Raw genomic sequence first — 18900 nt, 5'->3', positions numbered from 1 at the left:
TCGTTCTTTAATTATATTAACGATTAAAAAATGATCAATATACTTTTCAGTTCGATATCAGTGGGTGGAAAATGAAGTCTGAAATCGAGAATATCTTGCAAAATGCAGCAGAGTTGCAAGAATCTCACCGAACCCAGCTTAGTAGATGCATTCGTGGACTTGCAAGTATTTCATCAAACATGTAAAACGATTAGCGCTTTCATACGCCATGGACCTACTGTAAGCCGAAATGGATTGTGGTTGAATGAATTGTGAAAACGTTGAATAGAACAATGGGAAATGCACACTTTTGCATAATACATGGCGAAAATAGACACGGTAAAGGAGAAAAAAAATCTCCTTTTCAAAAATGGAACCTTTAAGCACTTTTAAGGGCTTTTAAAAACGAAAATAAGCACCTTTTAAAAACGCTATGTACCCTGCTTAATTTATCAACCTCTGACTTCCAACACAACATAATGTAGTGTAGTAAATGTTTGAATGATTAAAATAAGATAAGGCATTGATATACATGAGTAAAAAAATGTTTTTATTTGGAATGTTGTTCGTATAAACACACTTTGTTCTCAACATAAGAAAAGATTACTAAACAACTAAAAATAAAAGGCTTTTGTGTAAAAAAAGAATAAATAAAATAAAACCAAATCTACATGACAAGGACAGCTATTTCAGTAATTAATATAAAAATTGTAAAGCGAAAGAAAGAAAAAGATCACAATAAAAATATTTTAAAGGCTAACTTAAGTAGGACATATTTCTAATAAATAAAAAAACAGTGTAAAGGTCTGCTCAATATATCACTCTACAAATGCTTGTGAAAAAGATGAAAAATCAGATGAGGAGAAGAAAAAAAATAACATCACTTTAAGATGTGCGCAATGGTTTCTTTAAATATATATAATTTTTAAAGTAACACTCAAGTTTTTTTTCTTCATATATATATATGCCAAATCATTGTAAAAAAAATTCAATATAGATTTAAATCTTAGATATTTAAACACAGGGTTGCCACACTTATATCAAAGCAAAAATTAAGGACTTTTAATAATAAAAAAAAAATAAGGACTTGAAAAATAGTTGTTTATTGTATACTCTCAGTACCAAATCTTTTGAACTAACAACTGATGTGTCAAGTATTTTAAATAAAGGATTATGAATCAGTCACAGCTCAATCGGGACTAAATCTAAAAATAAAATAGGAATGAGCATAAGTCATAAAATCACTGGACTCCAAACTTATCTTTTACTAATCGTTCTATAATGACGATTTGTTTAGCAGCTGGGAGATCTTGCTTTTTAGTTATATTTACAGCAATAATGAGTAACTTGAGACCAATGTCAAAGCACAGTCATTTGATGCAAACAACCGTCATTTGTTTAAGTATCTGGTCCGAACACCGAAACTACAGAGATATAGATTAAGAAGGGGAAAAATTATTTTGTATGATTACAGCAGTTTAACAAGTCAGTAGCACTTGAATTCAATAAAAATGCACACTGTGATATGAAACTTAAGAACATTTACACAGAAACAAATAATAGATGCAAACAAAAGGTAGGTACAATTTCAAATAAAATTTTAAAAAGAAAACATCCTTCTTAGCTTGTTCTATGCAGGTTCAGCCCCTTTGAGAAAAAAAATGCAAGCTGCGTTAAAATGTTCCTCAATTATTGAGCTTAACAAAATGAGCAATGAAATGAAATAAAACGCAAATAATTTATTCACCTACGCAGAATAGTTTTAAAGTTCATCCTTTCCCTCATCGTCTCCGTCACTCGAAGGGGGTGGAGCTCCGGCATAAAGCTTCGATATAATTGGTTGAATGACGTCTTCCAATTCTTTCTTCTGGCGGTTAAAATCTTCAGACTCTGCATCTTGATTCTCTTCTAACCACTTGATCTTTTCATCCAGGGCCTCCTCCATCTTTTCCTTTTCCACAGAGCTCAATTTAGCACCCAACTTCTCTTTATCATTGATCTGATTTTTTAATGAATAGGCGTACGACTCCAGCTCGTTGCGAGCCTCCACTCTGTCCTTCACTTTCTTGTCGTCATCCGCGAACTGCTCGGCGTCTTTGATCATGCGCTCTATGTCTTCTGGCGTCAGACGATTGTGGTCATTGGTGATGGTTATCTTCTCTTTGATGCCGGTGCCTTTGTCTTCAGCCGTGACCTTCAGGATGCCGTTGACGTCGATTTCGAATGTCACTTCAATCTGCGGCACGCCTCTTGGGGCTGGTGGAATGCCATTCAAATCAAATTTTCCTAAGAGATGGTTGTCTTTTGTCATAGGTCTTTCCCCTTCATATACCTAGAAAGAAAATTGAAACGGTATATTCAAGCAACGATTAAGTGAGTAAACATATGTACAAACATAACATAAATTACATGTACATAAAATAAACATGTAAACATAAATATAAACTGTTTAACAAATTTTTACTCAGGGTGCATAGCCAGATTTTTCAACAAAAAATAAGCACCTTTTAAGTACTTTTTAAGCACTTTAAAAATATTTTTAATCACTTTCCAAAAAAAAAAAAATATTCATTATTAGGATCTGTGCAACAATAAAAAAAAATTTCTATCTTTTAAAGTTCTTAATTTATAAACATAAAATCAATAAAATTCAAAAACATTTTCAAGAACTTTACATAATAATGATAAAATATATAGTTTCTGATAAATATTGCAGAGAAAATTGTGAAAATCGTGCATTTTTTGTAATTGAGAACAGCAATCGACACCGCAAACGAAAAAAAATCTCTTTTTTAAAAAGATAGAAAATTAAGTATTAATAAAAAATTAAGTATTAATTAGTAAAATTAAACTTTTTACAAACCGCGAATAAAAAAAGCGACTTTAAGGGCTTTTAAAAACCGTAAAGCAAAAATAAGCATCTTTAAGCATTTTTTAAAACCGCTATGCACCCTGTTACTTATTAAATAATTGAATAAGTAGTATGATATAATTAAATAGATAAAATAAGTAAATATGTTCCCTTTGAAGAAACAATGCCACACTCTGACAAAATGATGCGAGATTCAGAAGCATTTTTAAAATACCGTATATCCCGGCGTATAACGCGCACTTTTAATACAAAAAATAACATTGGAATTTACGGGTGCGCGGTATACGCCGAATATAAAAAATTATAGATTAAAAAAATTTCAATATAGAAAAATACTTTTATTTTAAAGAAATAACATACCTTTACCTATATACTTCATTGATTTTCGTTATTACATAAATAGTTCATTATATCCGTCTTCCGCTATCAATTACAATTATTAAAATTTTTTTGTATTATAATTACAACTTTTTTTTGTATTATCTGTAAGGTGGGACCTAAACATGTCCCACTCTAAAAGGCTTTCTGGTTTTCTTACGCAACCAGGACGGATTTGCCAGATGTTTTTTTACCCACAATTTAGCACCATTTTTGTCCATCCAGAATCCCATTATTGCTCTTTCAATTCTACCCTCACATACATGTCAAATTCAGTTCTTTTATTTTTGCAAAAGATAGGGAAAAATACTTTTTATTTACGATCTTGAAAGATGAGATATTGCACATGTACAATCCAAATTTTCGTGCGCGTTATACAAAGAGTATATCTTAAAATTTAAAAAAAGTAATTAGAAATTACGGGTGCGCGTTATACGCCGGGGCGCGTTATGCGCCGGAATATACGGTAACTTTTAATTCAATTGATTAGTTTTTTTTTCTCTTTTTTACAGCCTGTCGAACTCTAGAAGTTAGATTTTTATAACTTTTATTCAATTGATTTATTTCATTTTATATCATACGATTAAAATAAATCATTCATTACCTGAGTTTGGTTTGTTTATCTGACATGCTTATTATTTGAAGTTAAATGTGATAAATCTTAATTTTACTTTGTTAATTTATATCAAACTAATAATCATTTATCAATAAAATAAATCACTGATTAATTTTTATATGGTCTGTCAAGCCTTTTAGTTAAATGTTAAAATTGTAATTTTTTTTTTACTTTTAATCTAATTCTATTAATTCTGAGAAGTAATTTTATTCAACAAATTTGTTATAAAATATTTCATAAAAATGTTTAGAGATAAAAAAATTTCAACGATATAGATTGCAACAACCATAATAATGCAGAAGAAATCAAATTCCTTTAACATTAAAACCTCTTCTAGCCAATTTAAATGAAAGTTGAAAAAATTTTGATGTAAAAGAAAAGTTTTGTTAAAAACCACAAGGTGGCATTTTATAGGAGCTAATAGACTTAATCAGTCCTAGCACCAAAGGCACAAAAATTATTGGGGTTCTTCATTTGAAATAATTGATCACATTTAAAAATAATTGATCTTGAATATTTTTTTAAAAACAGTTATTGAAAACAAAATATAGTTTAAGTAACACTTTAATACAGAAACTCAGTTATTTTTCACCCAAGTTACCTTCCACTGAAGAAAAAGAAAAAAAAAACAATTCTAACTTTTTTACAGTCAAAAATCAAAGGGAGTGTGGCTATCTTGCGTTATTTTACAGTCAAACAGAAGATTACCTGAATGGTGACTGTAGGCTGGTTGTCAGCAGCAGTAGAGAAAATCTGTGACTTTTTGGTAGGGATGACTGAATTCCTAGGTATGAGTTTAGTCATTACTCCACCCACCGTTTCAATACCCAAAGTGAGAGGATTTACATCCAACAATACCAATTCACCTAAAAACAACAACAACAAAATAGGAAATTAATAAAAATGCAACAAAATATTTCAAATCCTTAAGCATTTTGAGCACTAAAGATGTCACTGTTTCAGAAAGGTCATTCACCAGTAAGGCTGGGCAATAAATCGATGCACCGGAAAATATCAATTTTATTCAATCATCGCTGATCGGATGTTATGATTGGCAATTTTTCGTAGCATCCAAAATTGTAATTTTCTGAGATGTGTATGATATTTCAGGATGAATTGTTGACATCGATGTCTACACGCATGACGTTGAGCATTCTTCCCAATAGTACATCAATGTCTGCAAGCTCGTACAAAGAACACTTTCCTCCGTAAGTGTGCAGTGATAGCTGTGGTGATGATCGTTATCCTTCCTAGTCTCTTTCACATCGCGACTCATATTATTGCTGACATGATGAATCCGAATGTGATTGAGAATCGAAGTGTTGTGCAAATCCTGTTGATTTTCTTTACAACCAATCCAGCCATTCAATGTTTTTTAACTGTTACTTTGCAGACATCCACGTCTTTAAATATTGAGATATAATTATAACAAAAATGCAATTTACTATTTGCAAATTTACGCAGTACTAAATATAAATAGTAATGTACTGAAACACTGCGATGCATCAAAATATCGTCATGTTATTTGTCGTCAAATATCGAAATCGCCCAGTTCTATTAATCAGCTAATGTTTTTATTGTCTAACAGAACTCAGATCACAATCTGAAATGCAACAGGAATTCACCAATAGACATCCCCTTTACATATATGCAATAGAATGACCTAAACTTATATTTCAATAATATATCATGCCTTGCGATAATGCTGGAAAAAGAGAGACATTATCTGTTGACAGTTTTACCATTATCAAATCTCATCTTGCGATACTATTTAATACTTGTAAACTTATATAATAAGTCTTAAGCTTATCTAATACTTGTATGAAGGAATTCAAATCAAGAGGCAATATTTCAAACTTTGCAATCCAAAATTCAGCTTTTAAAATAAAATACAATGAAACCTCTCGGGAGACACTCACTCTCTGTTCCACATTAAAATGGTTATAAATGGAGGTTGGTCAGTCTTAGGGGTTACCTGCATTGACTTCAAAATGTTATCGAAAGCACAGAATTTTTCGCAAACGATTTTAATTTTAGCTAGTGTCATTTTCTTGGTGCAGAAATGACAATTGGGTTGGCATTATTTAGCACCAATAAAAATAATCCCTATTGATATCATTATGTGAAGAAAAAAAAAAAAACAAATTTTCCAATTATGTATAAAAGAACTATTTTAAATAAACAATTATGTTTTTTGTTTGAGCTTGAATTTAATTGTTAGAGATGCTTAGTCTTTCCTAAAATCACTTTTTTTCTAATTTAACTTTCAACTCTAAAGATAAATCATTGATAGCATTCTTTAGTGTACTCTGACTGCAAAATGAGGTTGTCCCTCCAGAGATCGTCAAAAAGAGCTCTAAATGAGAACGCCACACAAATATCAGTGTTCTAGAACTAAATTTTTACATAAAAAAAATTAGTATATTTGCAGAAAATTAAATACTTTTAATTATTAGAATTCGTTCAAAAAAAATTTCCTTTTAATAAAAAAAAAACACTTTTCCTCAAACATTTTAGCATATATACATATATATATTATGAGAAGTGATTACTCAAATTATAAATTCATGCATCGTAACATCGCATTATAAATTGTTTTTTTTTTTTTAATCATTCATGCAGAATTTCATAGCAATAACTTTTGAAAAGGCGATCGAGACACAAAATAGACTTACAATGGAATCTGATCAAATTGAGTGCGTTAAAAGGTGATGAATCAATTTGCAATTCAAAATTTTTAACATATTTTATTTTTTAAGAAAAAAAAGTTTTTAGTGTGGCTGGAAGCTCCAGTGGACTGCAGGTTGTCAACCAAATTTATGCTAAAAATCATAGCTAGGAGTACAGAAAAGTTTCTCCATAGTCTCCCTTTCCTGAAAATAGTTTCAAATAGTCATAATTTTAGTCCCCTGTGGAAACCCTGCTAAACAATTTAAATAAAAAGTTAAAAACCAAATTTTGGTTTTCTACTTTATTTTGGTTTCTAACTTTTTATTTAAATTGTTTTCCTTTTCTATGAGACTGCACCATAATTTAAGTGAATTATAAATTTTATAATATTATAAATATCACATTATAAATTTCAGAAGTATTATAATAATGCTGAATAATTACCAGTATCTTCCTCTCCACTCAAAACCCCAGCCTGAACTGCAGCGCCATAAGCAACTGCTTCGTCTGGATTGATGCCCCTGGAAGGTTCTTTGCCATTGAAGAATTCCTTTACCAGCTGTTGTATCTTGGGGATACGGGTGGATCCTCCAACCAGAACTATCTCATCAATATCCTTCTTCTGAAGATCTGCATCTTCCAGTACTTTCTGAACGGGTTTCATGGTGGAACGAAAGAGATCCTACATAATATGAAAAATAAATAGATAAAACAGCTTTCCTTATGTTTCAACCAAATAAATTTTACAGCCATAAAATCTTTCAACAAAAAATAAGCACATTTTAAGTACTTTTCAAGTACTCAAAAACATTTTTAAGCACTATATACATTAACAAAATACCAAATACATAGCTGCCAACTTGTCAAAAACAAAAATTGGAACACAAAGCATAAGCCAATCAGGGAAAATAATGGCACAAAGAGTAAAACAGAATATCAAAAATCATAATATCAGTAGTAAAATATCAATTTATAAACCATACATGTTTCAAATAACATAATTTTTGAGTTAACATGTTTAATTAAATTACTTATTAATGAAGAATATCACAATTTTATAGCAACTAATTAAAAAAAACTTGAAAACAAAAATCGTGATATTTAATTTTTAAATCGCGTAAATTTTAAATCAACTAAATACCAAAACCGATGATTGATATTAAAATCGTGTGAATAAGAATTGCGATATTAGCATATTCTGTGAGTTCGTTAACCAATGATCTTGAGATATGCGGAAATCTGCGAAAAAATCACATGACCTGCTTCCAGGTTGTTAAACCTTTCCTGGGTTGAAAGAAAATTGGCAGGAGAATTGAAAAGGTGCTAGAATATCGAAAAATCTGAACATTTTGATCCAAAATCGTATTTTCGGAACAAAGTTGAAAATTCGGAACAAATACGATTTCATAGGAACAGTTGGCAGCTATGAAAATAATTTTCAAAGACTTTGCATGATCATGATAAATTAACTAGTTTCTGACAAAGAACTATTTTTTTTTTCACTACATTAGCCATTATAAAATGATCGAGAAAATTTTCGGCTCAATATGAAAGGGTGAAAAATGAAGCCTGAAATTAAGAATACCTTTTAAAAATGCAGCAGAGTTGCACATGAGAGTGCAATAATCTCACCGAACCAGCTCAGTAGACGCACACGCAAACTCGAACGTATTTCATCAAACATGTAAAATTATTGACGCCATCATGCGCTATGGGCCGAAATAGTTTGCGGCTGAATGAATTGTGAAAACTTCGAATAGAACAATGTAAAAAGCACGCTTTGCATAATACGTGACGAAAATTTACACGGCAAAGAAAAAAAAATCTCATTTTTGAAAACGGAAAATTAAGCAATTTTTAAAAACACCCTTTTAAAAAAGGAAAATAAGCACCTTTAACCTTTATTAAAGATGCTATGCATCATAAAAAATTTAGTATGTATATAACAGACAAGTTTAATATTTTTATAGTTTCTTAAAAAAACAAACTTTCAATTAATTTCATTGGTACTGACTAATAAAAAAAAATTTATGTTGGAATAAACAAATGATGTCAGATATATAGGATGTCATATATAGGATATTTTTCTATATAGGATTTTTTTCTAATATTTTAAAAACTTAAGTTTATGATTAATTACACTTTATGTATATAATTAATATTAAAACATTACATACAACATTACATTAACAATACATTTCATACAACATTACTGCCTTAAAAGTTGCATTACTGTATATAATAGGTGTAAATGTGTGATTTAAATTTATTGGAAATGGAATAGAAATTTATCATATTTCAATACTGAAAAACAGGATTAAAAATATATCAAAATATTGATTTAATATTTACTTATAATTAATACTTGAAATAACAAATTAAATGGCAATGTCTAATACCTTTTAAATCTCAATTATCTTTAGTTAGAATAACTTTAATAAAGTTATTGGAAAAAATAATCACACTTAAGAACAGGCAATCTTAAAGATACAGAAATAAATTTGCTGCATTGAAATAAATTGAAATTTTAAAAACTCTGGATTGGTAAATCCTAATGTAATAATTGTTATGTAAAAAATAATGTAATCGCGCAAAATGTAACTCATTAAAAAATCCAAAACATCCCATATATGCTTAGCTAATATTTAAATCAATGGTTAAAAAAAAACTACTAAATTTAAATAATTTTTTTTAAAAAAATCAGTTAATTTAAATCAAGATTTTAATTGCAATTTAAATGAAGAAACTCTAATCAATATCAGATATCGTATTTCTCAATGAATCTGTTAAGTTAACAGGAAATTAACTCCATGAGCACTATAAGGTGCTAGAATCAGTTGAAAGTGAAGTGAAGAGTGTGAATCTTTAAAATTGAAGTGAAGAGTGTGAATCTTTAAAATTGAAGTGAAGAGTGTGAATCTTTAAAATTGAAGTGAAGAGTGTGAATCTTTAAAATTGAAGTGAAGAGTGTGAATCTTTAAAATTGAAGTGAAGAGTGTGAATCTTTAAAATTGAAGTGAAGAGTGTGAATCTTTAAAATTGAAGTGAAGAGTGTGAATCTTTAAAATTGAAGTGAAGAGTGTGAATCTTTAAAATTGAAGTGAAGAGTGTGAATCTTTAAAATTGAAGTGAAGAGTATCTGAAAAGTTAACAGCAATCAAAGAATGCTGAAGCAGATACATAGTTATGGGGAACGGAAGAAAAAAAAGAATTACCTAGGATTGGATATTGAAGACAGAAAGTGAATTTTCACTTGTGAAAATTATGAATATGGTTTCTTTTAGGGTGAAATGAGATTATAAAAAAGTTGCAATATATTCGTTTATACAGTTAAACCCCGCTATAGTGAACCTTCAAGGGACCGAAATTCTGGTTAGCCGTTACGCAGGCAATTTAACTAATGGTCCCCAAACTCCTCCCGTTTATTACACATCATTCAAATAAATGACTGAAAAATATTATGTGGTTGCAAAAAATTTGTTGTTTTTCATTACTCTTCGTCTTGTGTGCAAAAAAAAAAAAAATTAGTAATTTTAAGCTGATGAGCAATCCTCAACATCAGATATGGAAACACTTCTTGACTATCAGATAATTTTTCCTGAATTTCCGTTATTCCGCTTTTTAAACCTGTCTAACCTGACATTCAAGAACATAAAAGTAGTCTCATAAAATTGCTTAACAAATTCATTGACATCTGTCCAGATACTGGAATATTGCGGCTTCTTCGATTGGTGAACCTCTTCAGTAATGCTTCAACATCTTTGTGATCTGCTTTTTCTGGCTTCTAATTTTTTTTCATGAGCAGATATTATTAATCGCCTATTTTGCCATTTGTTACAAACTGCAGATTTGGATAGTTTATATTCCCTGCAAATATCAACTCGATTGCATCCATTTTCAACTTTTCTGATTATGCCCATTTTATCATCAATGGAGAACGTTTTACGTTTACTGGTCGCCATAGTTAAATTTGAGACACTTGCTTTCAGACTTTTTTAACTGAACTGAGAGCAAAGAGGAGTTGAAATGAGGGCCTTATCAACACATATTAGTGTCCAACTCTTTGACCAATAATGAATAATTACTCCTTCCCTCTGACAGAAAATGCATATTGATCCCACTGACATCTCACAGGTGCATCATTTGTCTGGGTTGGAAACATCTGCTTGGTTTGTTTATGGATTGGAAAGTGAGATAAAAAAAAGCAAACAAGAAAAAATGCTTATCGCTACATTCCCCTCTATAAATGGTTTTTAACATTGGTATATGCATTTATTTTGAAGTAGAAATTTCAAAATTATTACAAAAAAAAAAAGGGAGAAAAATCAGTCAAAGACAGAAAAAAGTTCATTACATCCAACTTCCTCACTTTTTTGGTTCACGATATCCACAAAAAATAGAATTATACGTGTATAGCAAGGCACGGGACCGAACATTTCATTCACTATATCCGGAAGCTAACTATAAACCGTGTTCACTATTGCAGGGTTTGACTGTAATTTCAAAATTCATGTGTCCTCAATAATAATAGCTTGTTTTTCAATATAATCAGACTCAAATCAATAATCGTGAAGCACTCATACTAATGCATACATACCTTCTAAAGTAAGAACTCTCGCGCCATTCATCTGGACCTGTGGCCGTGACTACAGTAACGAGGTATAACTATTTCAAGTAGGGGTGTGGGGTCAGTGCTTAGGATATGTTTTGGCTCAGGTCGGCGAGAGAAAGGTAATCTTTTTCTCGGGTCAATGGTGTTACACCCAAGATTAAAGAGAAGCTCCCCTCCCTGAAATGTGCTATTCTTGTTTCCATAGCAGCAGATGGCAATAGACTTTGTGGTGAGGGGAGTTCCTACCAAAGACATACTATAGACTATTTCTTGAGGTGACAATTAAAGATCATAAGTTTGTTTCTTATAAGAGCTAAACATTTAAATGGGTAAGAGTCTGATTATTTTTGTTTAACTATTATAGACAAAATAAATTTGGCAAAATTTAGTAAATTTATATTTACGAAAGAAAGAAAACAAGTTTACCATGTTCAATTCTTCAAATTTTGCTCGAGTCAATGTTTCACTTAAATCATCTCCTTCAAAGAAAGATTCTATTTCTATTCTAGCCTGATGCGCAGACGAGAGGGTTCGTTTAGCTTTCTCAACTTCTCGTCTCAATTTCTGGACTGCTCTGTTGTCCTTTCTTATATCCTTGCCTGTTTTTTTCTTATATACTTTCATGAAATGTTCCATGACACGCTGGTCAAAATCCTCACCACCTATGAATAATAAAAATATTTACCAAACATTTCGATAATGCTTTTAATAATAAAAATATTTACCAAACATTTTAATAATAAAAATATTTACCAAACATTTTAATAACGTTTCAGCTAATCTAGATAAACAGCACAATGGAACATCATAGCATTAACGCATAGCATTCCGTTCGATATCAGAGGGGGGAATGAAGCCTGAAATTGGGAGTATCTTGCAAAATGTAGCAGAGTTGCACACGAGAGAGCAATAATCTCACCGAACACAGCTCAGAATATATTCACTTACGGACATGAAAGTATTTCCTCAAACATGTAAAATGATTGGAGCTATCATACGCTATGCACTAACGGTGCATCGAAATAGATTGTGATTGAATGAATTGTGAAAACATTGAATAAAACAATGTGAAAAGCACCCTTTTGCATCATACGAGACATGGTAAAAATAAAAAGAATCTCATTTTCGAAAAGGGAAAATTAAGCACTTTTTAAAAACACCCCAAGAAAAAAAGCCTCTTTAAGCATTTTTATAAAATGCTACGCACCATGCTTTATAACATGCAAAGAGAAGTTTTTCTCCATTTTAATGCCTTTCCACAAAATATTTAAGACTAGAGCAAACAGTTTTCAAACTATTATAACACAAGAGCAATGTTAGGAAATTGGAAAAACTAGCATTCGGATAATATCTTACCAAGATGAGTGTCGCCATTAGTGGCCACAACTTCAAAAACCCCATTATCTATCGTCAATAGGGAGACATCAAAGGTTCCACCACCCAGATCAAACACCAAGACATTCTTTTCTCCTTCTCTCTTGTCCAATCCATAAGCAATAGCAGCTGCTGTCGGCTCATTGATGATTCGCAAGACATTCAATCCGGCGATGGATCCGGCATCTTTGGTCGCCTGACGCTGGGCATCATTGAAATAGGCTGGAACAGTGACAACGGCGTGGCTCACTTTCTTTCCTAGATAAGCTTCAGCTGTTTCTTTCATTTTTGTCAGTACCATGGCTGAAATTTCTTCTGGTGCAAATATCTTTTTACCCTGTGTGGTATCAACTTCAATATGGGGCTTGCTATGCTTCTCCATGACCTAAGAATACATATATTTTAATACATTTAGTTCATACAAGGCCGTCTTAATAGCATGCCAGGGCCCTGGGCGCAAAAATATTTTAGACCCCTATAACATATCACAATGTTTAAAAACAAACTAAAAAACTTCACATACATAAAATAAATCATTTTTAAGATATGGTGCAATAATTTTAACAAATTTAAACACACTTTGATTACCCCAAAAACTCAAAAAAAGCATTTTTAAACTATGAATAATTTGGATGCGAATCATGGAAGTTAATTAAAATATTAAAATTAAATAAACATAAAGGTATAACAAATTTAAAAAATTCAAAAGGTATGAATTATTTTGCCAAACTAAGGAGTTATTAAAACATCTTTCAATGCCCAAGTACCTAAAATTTTCATTGGAACGTAGAAAAATAGATTTCGGTTGCCTTTTTTAAGATTTCTTGTAGATAAACTAATTACTGGTGATTGCATGACAATCAATCACTATTTGTAGAAAACACACACTTTATATAATAGAATATATTTATTTTAAATAATATATAAGGCAATGTTGTTTAGTCTTTAAACACAATTTATAAAAATTAAGATTCTCAAGGGCCCCGAGTGCCTGGGGCCCCAGGTGTGCCCATGCGTAAAGACTGTACTGAGTTCATAAATGGCGAAATAAAATTTTATTTCATTTTATAACCGTGGTTGAACAGCTGACCAATTTTGTTGATGACCAATAAACTTGATGTTTTTTTTTTTCAAAATAAATTTTGCTCGTAATCATGAAATGTTGGAATAAAATATCTAAAGTTTTGATTAATATTAAATTCTGTCATGTTTACAAAATAAGTAAATTCTATAGAATTTCTAATGTAAATTTAAAATACTGCTCCTTTCTTTTTTTAAAAATGTTATTGCTTTAAAAACTTATTTAAATAAGGCATATGTCATCTTTATTTGTTAAAATAAAACTAGTGCCCCACTCACTAAAGTGAAACATTTTTAACATAATTTCCTATTACTTCTTAAATTAAACTTTATTAATAATTTTAGGTAAAAAAATTTTTTTCTTTAATATGTAAGACTATGCTCTCAATTACAAAATTTAGAAAGCAATGAAATTAATAAATAAAAAACTCGATGAATACTTTATTTTATACAAAGCTTAAAGTGAATAAAATATATATTTTAGTTCAGACTTATATTACTTTCAGCAAAAATGAAAAGAGGGAAAAAAAACTTAGAAAACCCTCTGTGCAATACAAGAAATCCCTCATTGTGTTAAAATAAAAAAAAAAGGGGTGGTGAAAAACAGTATTAAATATCAACACAGAATATTTATTTTTCAAATGAAATCTAAACAAAATATAATAGTAAAAACATTAGATAGAAACATGAAATTTTGCAAAAAAAGTAATAAGATACTGATAAAATAAACATGTAGGCAATAATTCTAACTAGTCATTCTAGCATAAATATTCAACATACATTAAAAAAAAAATATATAAGACACAGGATATAACAATTAAAAATTAGTTTTCTTTAAAATCTGTCATTCAGTTAACTAATAAACTAACTTGGAAGTAATGATTTGTACAGTATTTGAGATAAAGTTACTAATAGGATAAACTTATTTTTAAAAAAAATTATTATACCCTAAAAGGAAAATATTTAACATCTCTTTGTACAGTAGGTTCATTCCAATCTCTACCAATGAGCCGCTTGGCATCGAAAATTGTATTTTCAGGATTTGAGGTGAGTTGATTTTTTGCAGCATCTCCTATCAACCTTTCCCCTTCAGCTGTAAATGCGACATAGGATGGAGTGATTCGATTTCCTTGATCATTTGCAATGATTTCCACTCTGCCATTCTTGAAAACACCCACACTGCAGGAAAAGAACAACATTAACGATAATTTTATATCAACAAATACTACATTTACATACTTAACTGCTACAAACTAGAATTATTGCAGTAGGCTATCTGCACAGGTGCCCCTCTTCAGTCCTGGGGACTGAAAGCAGCCATAAAAAAAAAATCAGCGGACGAAATTCCATTAATATCTCTCTCCAGATTGTTTTTCAAATTTAATTTTTTATTATTTCCTTAAAAATGTGATAAATATTTTCTGTTAAAAACAAATACAGGATGAAGTCAAATCTTTCAACAAACAAAAATAAGCACCTCTTAAGTATTAAGGACTAAAAAAATATTTTTAAGCACTCTGCCACTACATTATACATTAAAAAAATGCAAAATAATTTTCAAAAACTTTACAAGATCATGATAAAATAACTAGTTTCTGACAAGAGAACTTTTTTCATGATTATATCAGCCACCATAAAAAGATCGAGATTTTCTTGGTTCGATTTTAGAGGGAGGAAAACGAATCCTGAAATTGAGAATATCTTGCAAAATGACCACGAAAAAAATTTCATTTTCGAAAAGGAAAAATTAAGCACTTTTAAACACTCAATAAAAAAAGCACCTTTAAGGACTTTTAAAAAACAAAAATAAGCATCTTCAAGCACTTTTTAAAAACGCTATGCACCATGAAACAAATCAATTTTAATGGTAGCGCGTTATTTTTATATTTATTGCTAAATAATCAAGTAATAATGTCACTTCGCAATGAAAGAATGAGATTGATTATGAAAGAAAAATTTGTACTATTGTTGGATATAAATTCTGATTTAATGTAATCTCTCTCCTGACCTTTTGAAATGCTAGCTTAACTTAAATTCAGATTATTATTATTATTATTTTTTTTTTTTAAAGAAAGATATTTACAAAGCTAGGATAAAGGATCTGTGGTTTATATCAGTGATTTTGCTCGGTGATTACCGTAAAGAAGAAAAACAATGTTAGCTATTTTTGTTTTGTTTGCAGTTAATGAAAATATTATTCATTTTTTTTTAGAAAATATTGTTTATTTTTTTAGAAAAAAACCTGACAGGCCAAATTTTTAGCAATTAAAATATATTAAGCTTGATAATATATGGAAAAAAAAATTTCTTGTTGCAGATTTCAGGCTTTTTATTTCAATTTTTCCTCATTTCACGCTTGGCTAGTCTTGAGAATGTATGCCTGCTTTTAAGCATGCAAAAAATTACTAACTTTTTTCCACTTTAATAATTTTGAAATAAACAGCTTTTATTCAATCAGCTATTATTTATCATGTTTCGTGAGATTATACATTAAAAAAAAGAACTATTCTACGCTTAAAAAAAAATTTAAAAATAATCTCAAATAATAATTTTAAAAAATGAGTGACATTTGAAGGTTACATAAATTTGTCTGTATAAAATAAAAAACATTAGGAAATGAAGACTTACCATGAATATGTAGTTCCCAAATCAATACCAATGACTGTACCTATTGAATCTTTCTTTGAATCATCTTTACCAGAGACATTAGACAGCAAAAAAAAGAAAATGGGCAACCAAATCATTTTCCTGCAAACATTCATTTAGAAGTTTATTAATATAGCATAAATAAAAATATTTCAATTTAAATATTAAGATAGAATTCTATTTTTGAATCAAAATCACAGCACTAGATTATGAGACAGTTGTCATCTTAAAGAATTACAAAAAATAAGTATATACTTTCGACATAACAGATTTAAATTAGATAAGTCAAATTCTGCAAAGCATTTCAATTGAAGACTAGACGTAAAAATTCAGGTACGCATAAGATCATTTGAATTCGCTCCTCACTTTATAAATTTAGAACAAATTCTTTATGTGTTTTGTTCTGAATTTTCTTTACATTTTATTTTCCGTTTTTTGCTTCATATGCTTTGTTTCGTATATATTTTTTACTTAACATGTTCTATTTTCATTTCAATTTTTTGAGTGCTCCTCACACTATTGTATTGATATATTTTGATTTGGCTATATTGATACAATATTAGAAAGCACTCCTTCTTGCAGATATAATCGTGTGAGCTGATGGAGAGAATCTATATTTTGTTTATTTTGTCTTTTCGATGTTTAATAAGTTTTTTTAAAGATAAATAAAAAAAATTTTATATTTTTAAAAATAATTTTAATTTAATAATTTTTCTTCTACTTTGTCATGAATCTTTATTATTACCCATATTTTCTCAATATTTTACCGATACAGTGCAGAACCAGTTATCCGGAAATCAGAAAACCGGAAAACCAAAAAACCGGAACGAAATTCGATAAATTTTCCGCCATTTTTAAAAAAATTAATTTTTTTCCTCATAAGATTTTAGGACTTTTCTTTCTTTTTTGAAAGATGTTTACCATACCATCATTTTAGAAATAATCATTACTGTATTACTTCATCGTTTTTTCTTCTTTTTAAGATTATTTCCAAATATTATTATTTTTTTTAGTTGAGTTTAACAATAAAAAAACGGCTTTTTGTAGCGATTCAGAAAACCGGAATAATCAGTTATCCGGAATAACGATGGTCCCGATCGTTCCGGATAATCGGTTCCCTACTGTATATATTTAAACACAATTTCATGACCGACATATTTATATTAATTCGGACAGCATTACTCGCAGGTCACCTTTACTTCCCATGCAAGCTGTTATCCAGAGCTCTAATATTCTGCGGGTCTGTGCCTATACTGTGCAGAATATCTGAAGATTCACCGAATGTCAGTTATTATTAATATATGAAGGTTGCCACTTAAATCTAGCACTTACCCAGTGCCTGATTTATCATAATGCCTGAGAGGTTGTGACCTAGGGCCCTTACATTTCTGGGGCCCCCTAAATGTCATAAATAATTCCCTTCTGTATTTTTCTTCTAGAATTGTCTATTAGAGTTTACTAATGTATCATAATCTACTTTGGTTATAAATTTAAGAACATTTCATAACTAAACATGTAAATTTAGTCTAAAGTAATGACCAGGGAAGATTCTGACAGTTCTGTACCTAGGACCTTCAAATTTCTAGATCAGGACCTACATTTACCATTTTTAAATTTCAAGTTTTTATTTTTAGATAATTTAAAAACATAGAAATAATACTGTTTAGGAAAAAAATTATATGCATGATCAAAGATATTCAAATTTGAAAAATTTATTTATAAATTGCTAATGTATAAAATATACATTCTCAGAAACACACCAATAGGGCATAGAGGAATCCTTTTAAAATTTGAACTGCATTTAAAAACAGGATTCCATTATAAAATTTAAGGTAAGGTAAAAACCAGTCAATATATATTTAATTACTAAAATCGGCTTATATAACAAAATGTCAAAGAAAAAACTATAAATTTATTAACCTTGTCAATCTTTCACACATATTAAACTGTTTACGTAAATATGATTGTCTCAAAATTTATTTGAAGACAGCTGATGTGCTCCCGAAATTATAAATGTTACAGTAATTCAATTGACTAGTTAAAGTTACATTGACTATCACATTTTTTTATTGAAATAAACGATTAGCGTAAACTACGCAGCAATAAATTGGTGTTGCATACTAAATACGCGATTCAATATTGAATTTGAGTATTATTAAGAATCAAAGGCATCTACTATAGAATAACAATCAAATATCTAACAAGCACTGAAGATTACATTAAGGAATATATAAGAAAATTATAATGTCACAAAATTTGCAAGAAAGAAACACACAGGTAAGTTATCTATTAAAAGTTAAACAATAGTTTACCTTGGATAGCTTATATGAAATAACGAAGCAATCTGCAAGTTTCAAGACATCAACTGTACTGTGTACTAAATTTAATAAACTGACTTGAAATATCTCTGACACGTAAATACTCGTGGCAAAGTCAATGATCGAAAATGAAACTATCGGTCGTATCGGCTAGCGGTGACAGGAAATAGGTAACAAATTGTTGACAGGTAGACGCAGTTAAAATATTTCATTAAAACCGTCCGTGTCTTTTTATGATTGGCTACGTATAAGGCTCGTATCTAGCTACTTAAAAATTATAAAACTACTAATGTCTTTCTAAATCTATAATGAAATTAAACTTAATTTAAAACTCATTCAGTCTCAATTTTAATAA

General features: G+C 29.8%; 1 protein-coding gene across 1 annotated transcript; it reads right to left on the bottom strand.

Moving 5' to 3' along the window:
- Positions 1–508: 508 nt before the first annotated feature.
- On the bottom strand, positions 509–18773 carry LOC107453617 (endoplasmic reticulum chaperone BiP). The gene is made up of 8 exons (XM_016070498.4): positions 18540–18773; positions 16210–16329; positions 14529–14760; positions 12484–12886; positions 11554–11789; positions 6960–7197; positions 4554–4711; positions 509–2311 (listed from the first exon to the last, which is right to left on the bottom strand). Exons 2-8 carry the CDS (start codon positions 16323–16325, stop codon positions 1742–1744), a joined length of 1953 nt encoding a protein of 650 aa, XP_015925984.1. The 5' UTR covers positions 16326–16329; positions 18540–18773; the 3' UTR covers positions 509–1741.
- Between the last annotated feature and the right edge of the window lie 127 nt (positions 18774–18900).

This window comes from Parasteatoda tepidariorum, chromosome 8, assembly GCF_982258835.1.
Source record: "Parasteatoda tepidariorum strain Cologne lab strain chromosome 8, Ptep-v5.0, whole genome shotgun sequence".
Classification (NCBI taxonomy): Eukaryota; Metazoa; Arthropoda; class Arachnida; order Araneae; family Theridiidae; genus Parasteatoda; species Parasteatoda tepidariorum.
Note: the sequence above shows the minus strand (reverse complement) of the source record. Positions and strands in the feature narration are given on the sequence as shown.

What these genes read in the sequence shown, in the direction of transcription:
- LOC107453617 (XM_016070498.4), bottom strand. Translation starts at nt 16,325, where the DNA reads ATGATTTGGTTGCCCATTTTCTTTTTTTTGCTGTCTAATGTCTCTGGT. An exon ending in TTAAATATTTTCCTTTTAGG is followed by an intron (nt 12,887 to 14,528) that starts GTATAATAATTT and finishes ATGTATTCTTAG; the next exon opens with GTCATGGAGAAGCATAGCAA. An exon ending in AATTTGAAGAATTGAACATG is followed by an intron (nt 7,198 to 11,553) that starts GTAAACTTGTTT and finishes CATATTATGTAG; the next exon opens with GATCTCTTTCGTTCCACCAT.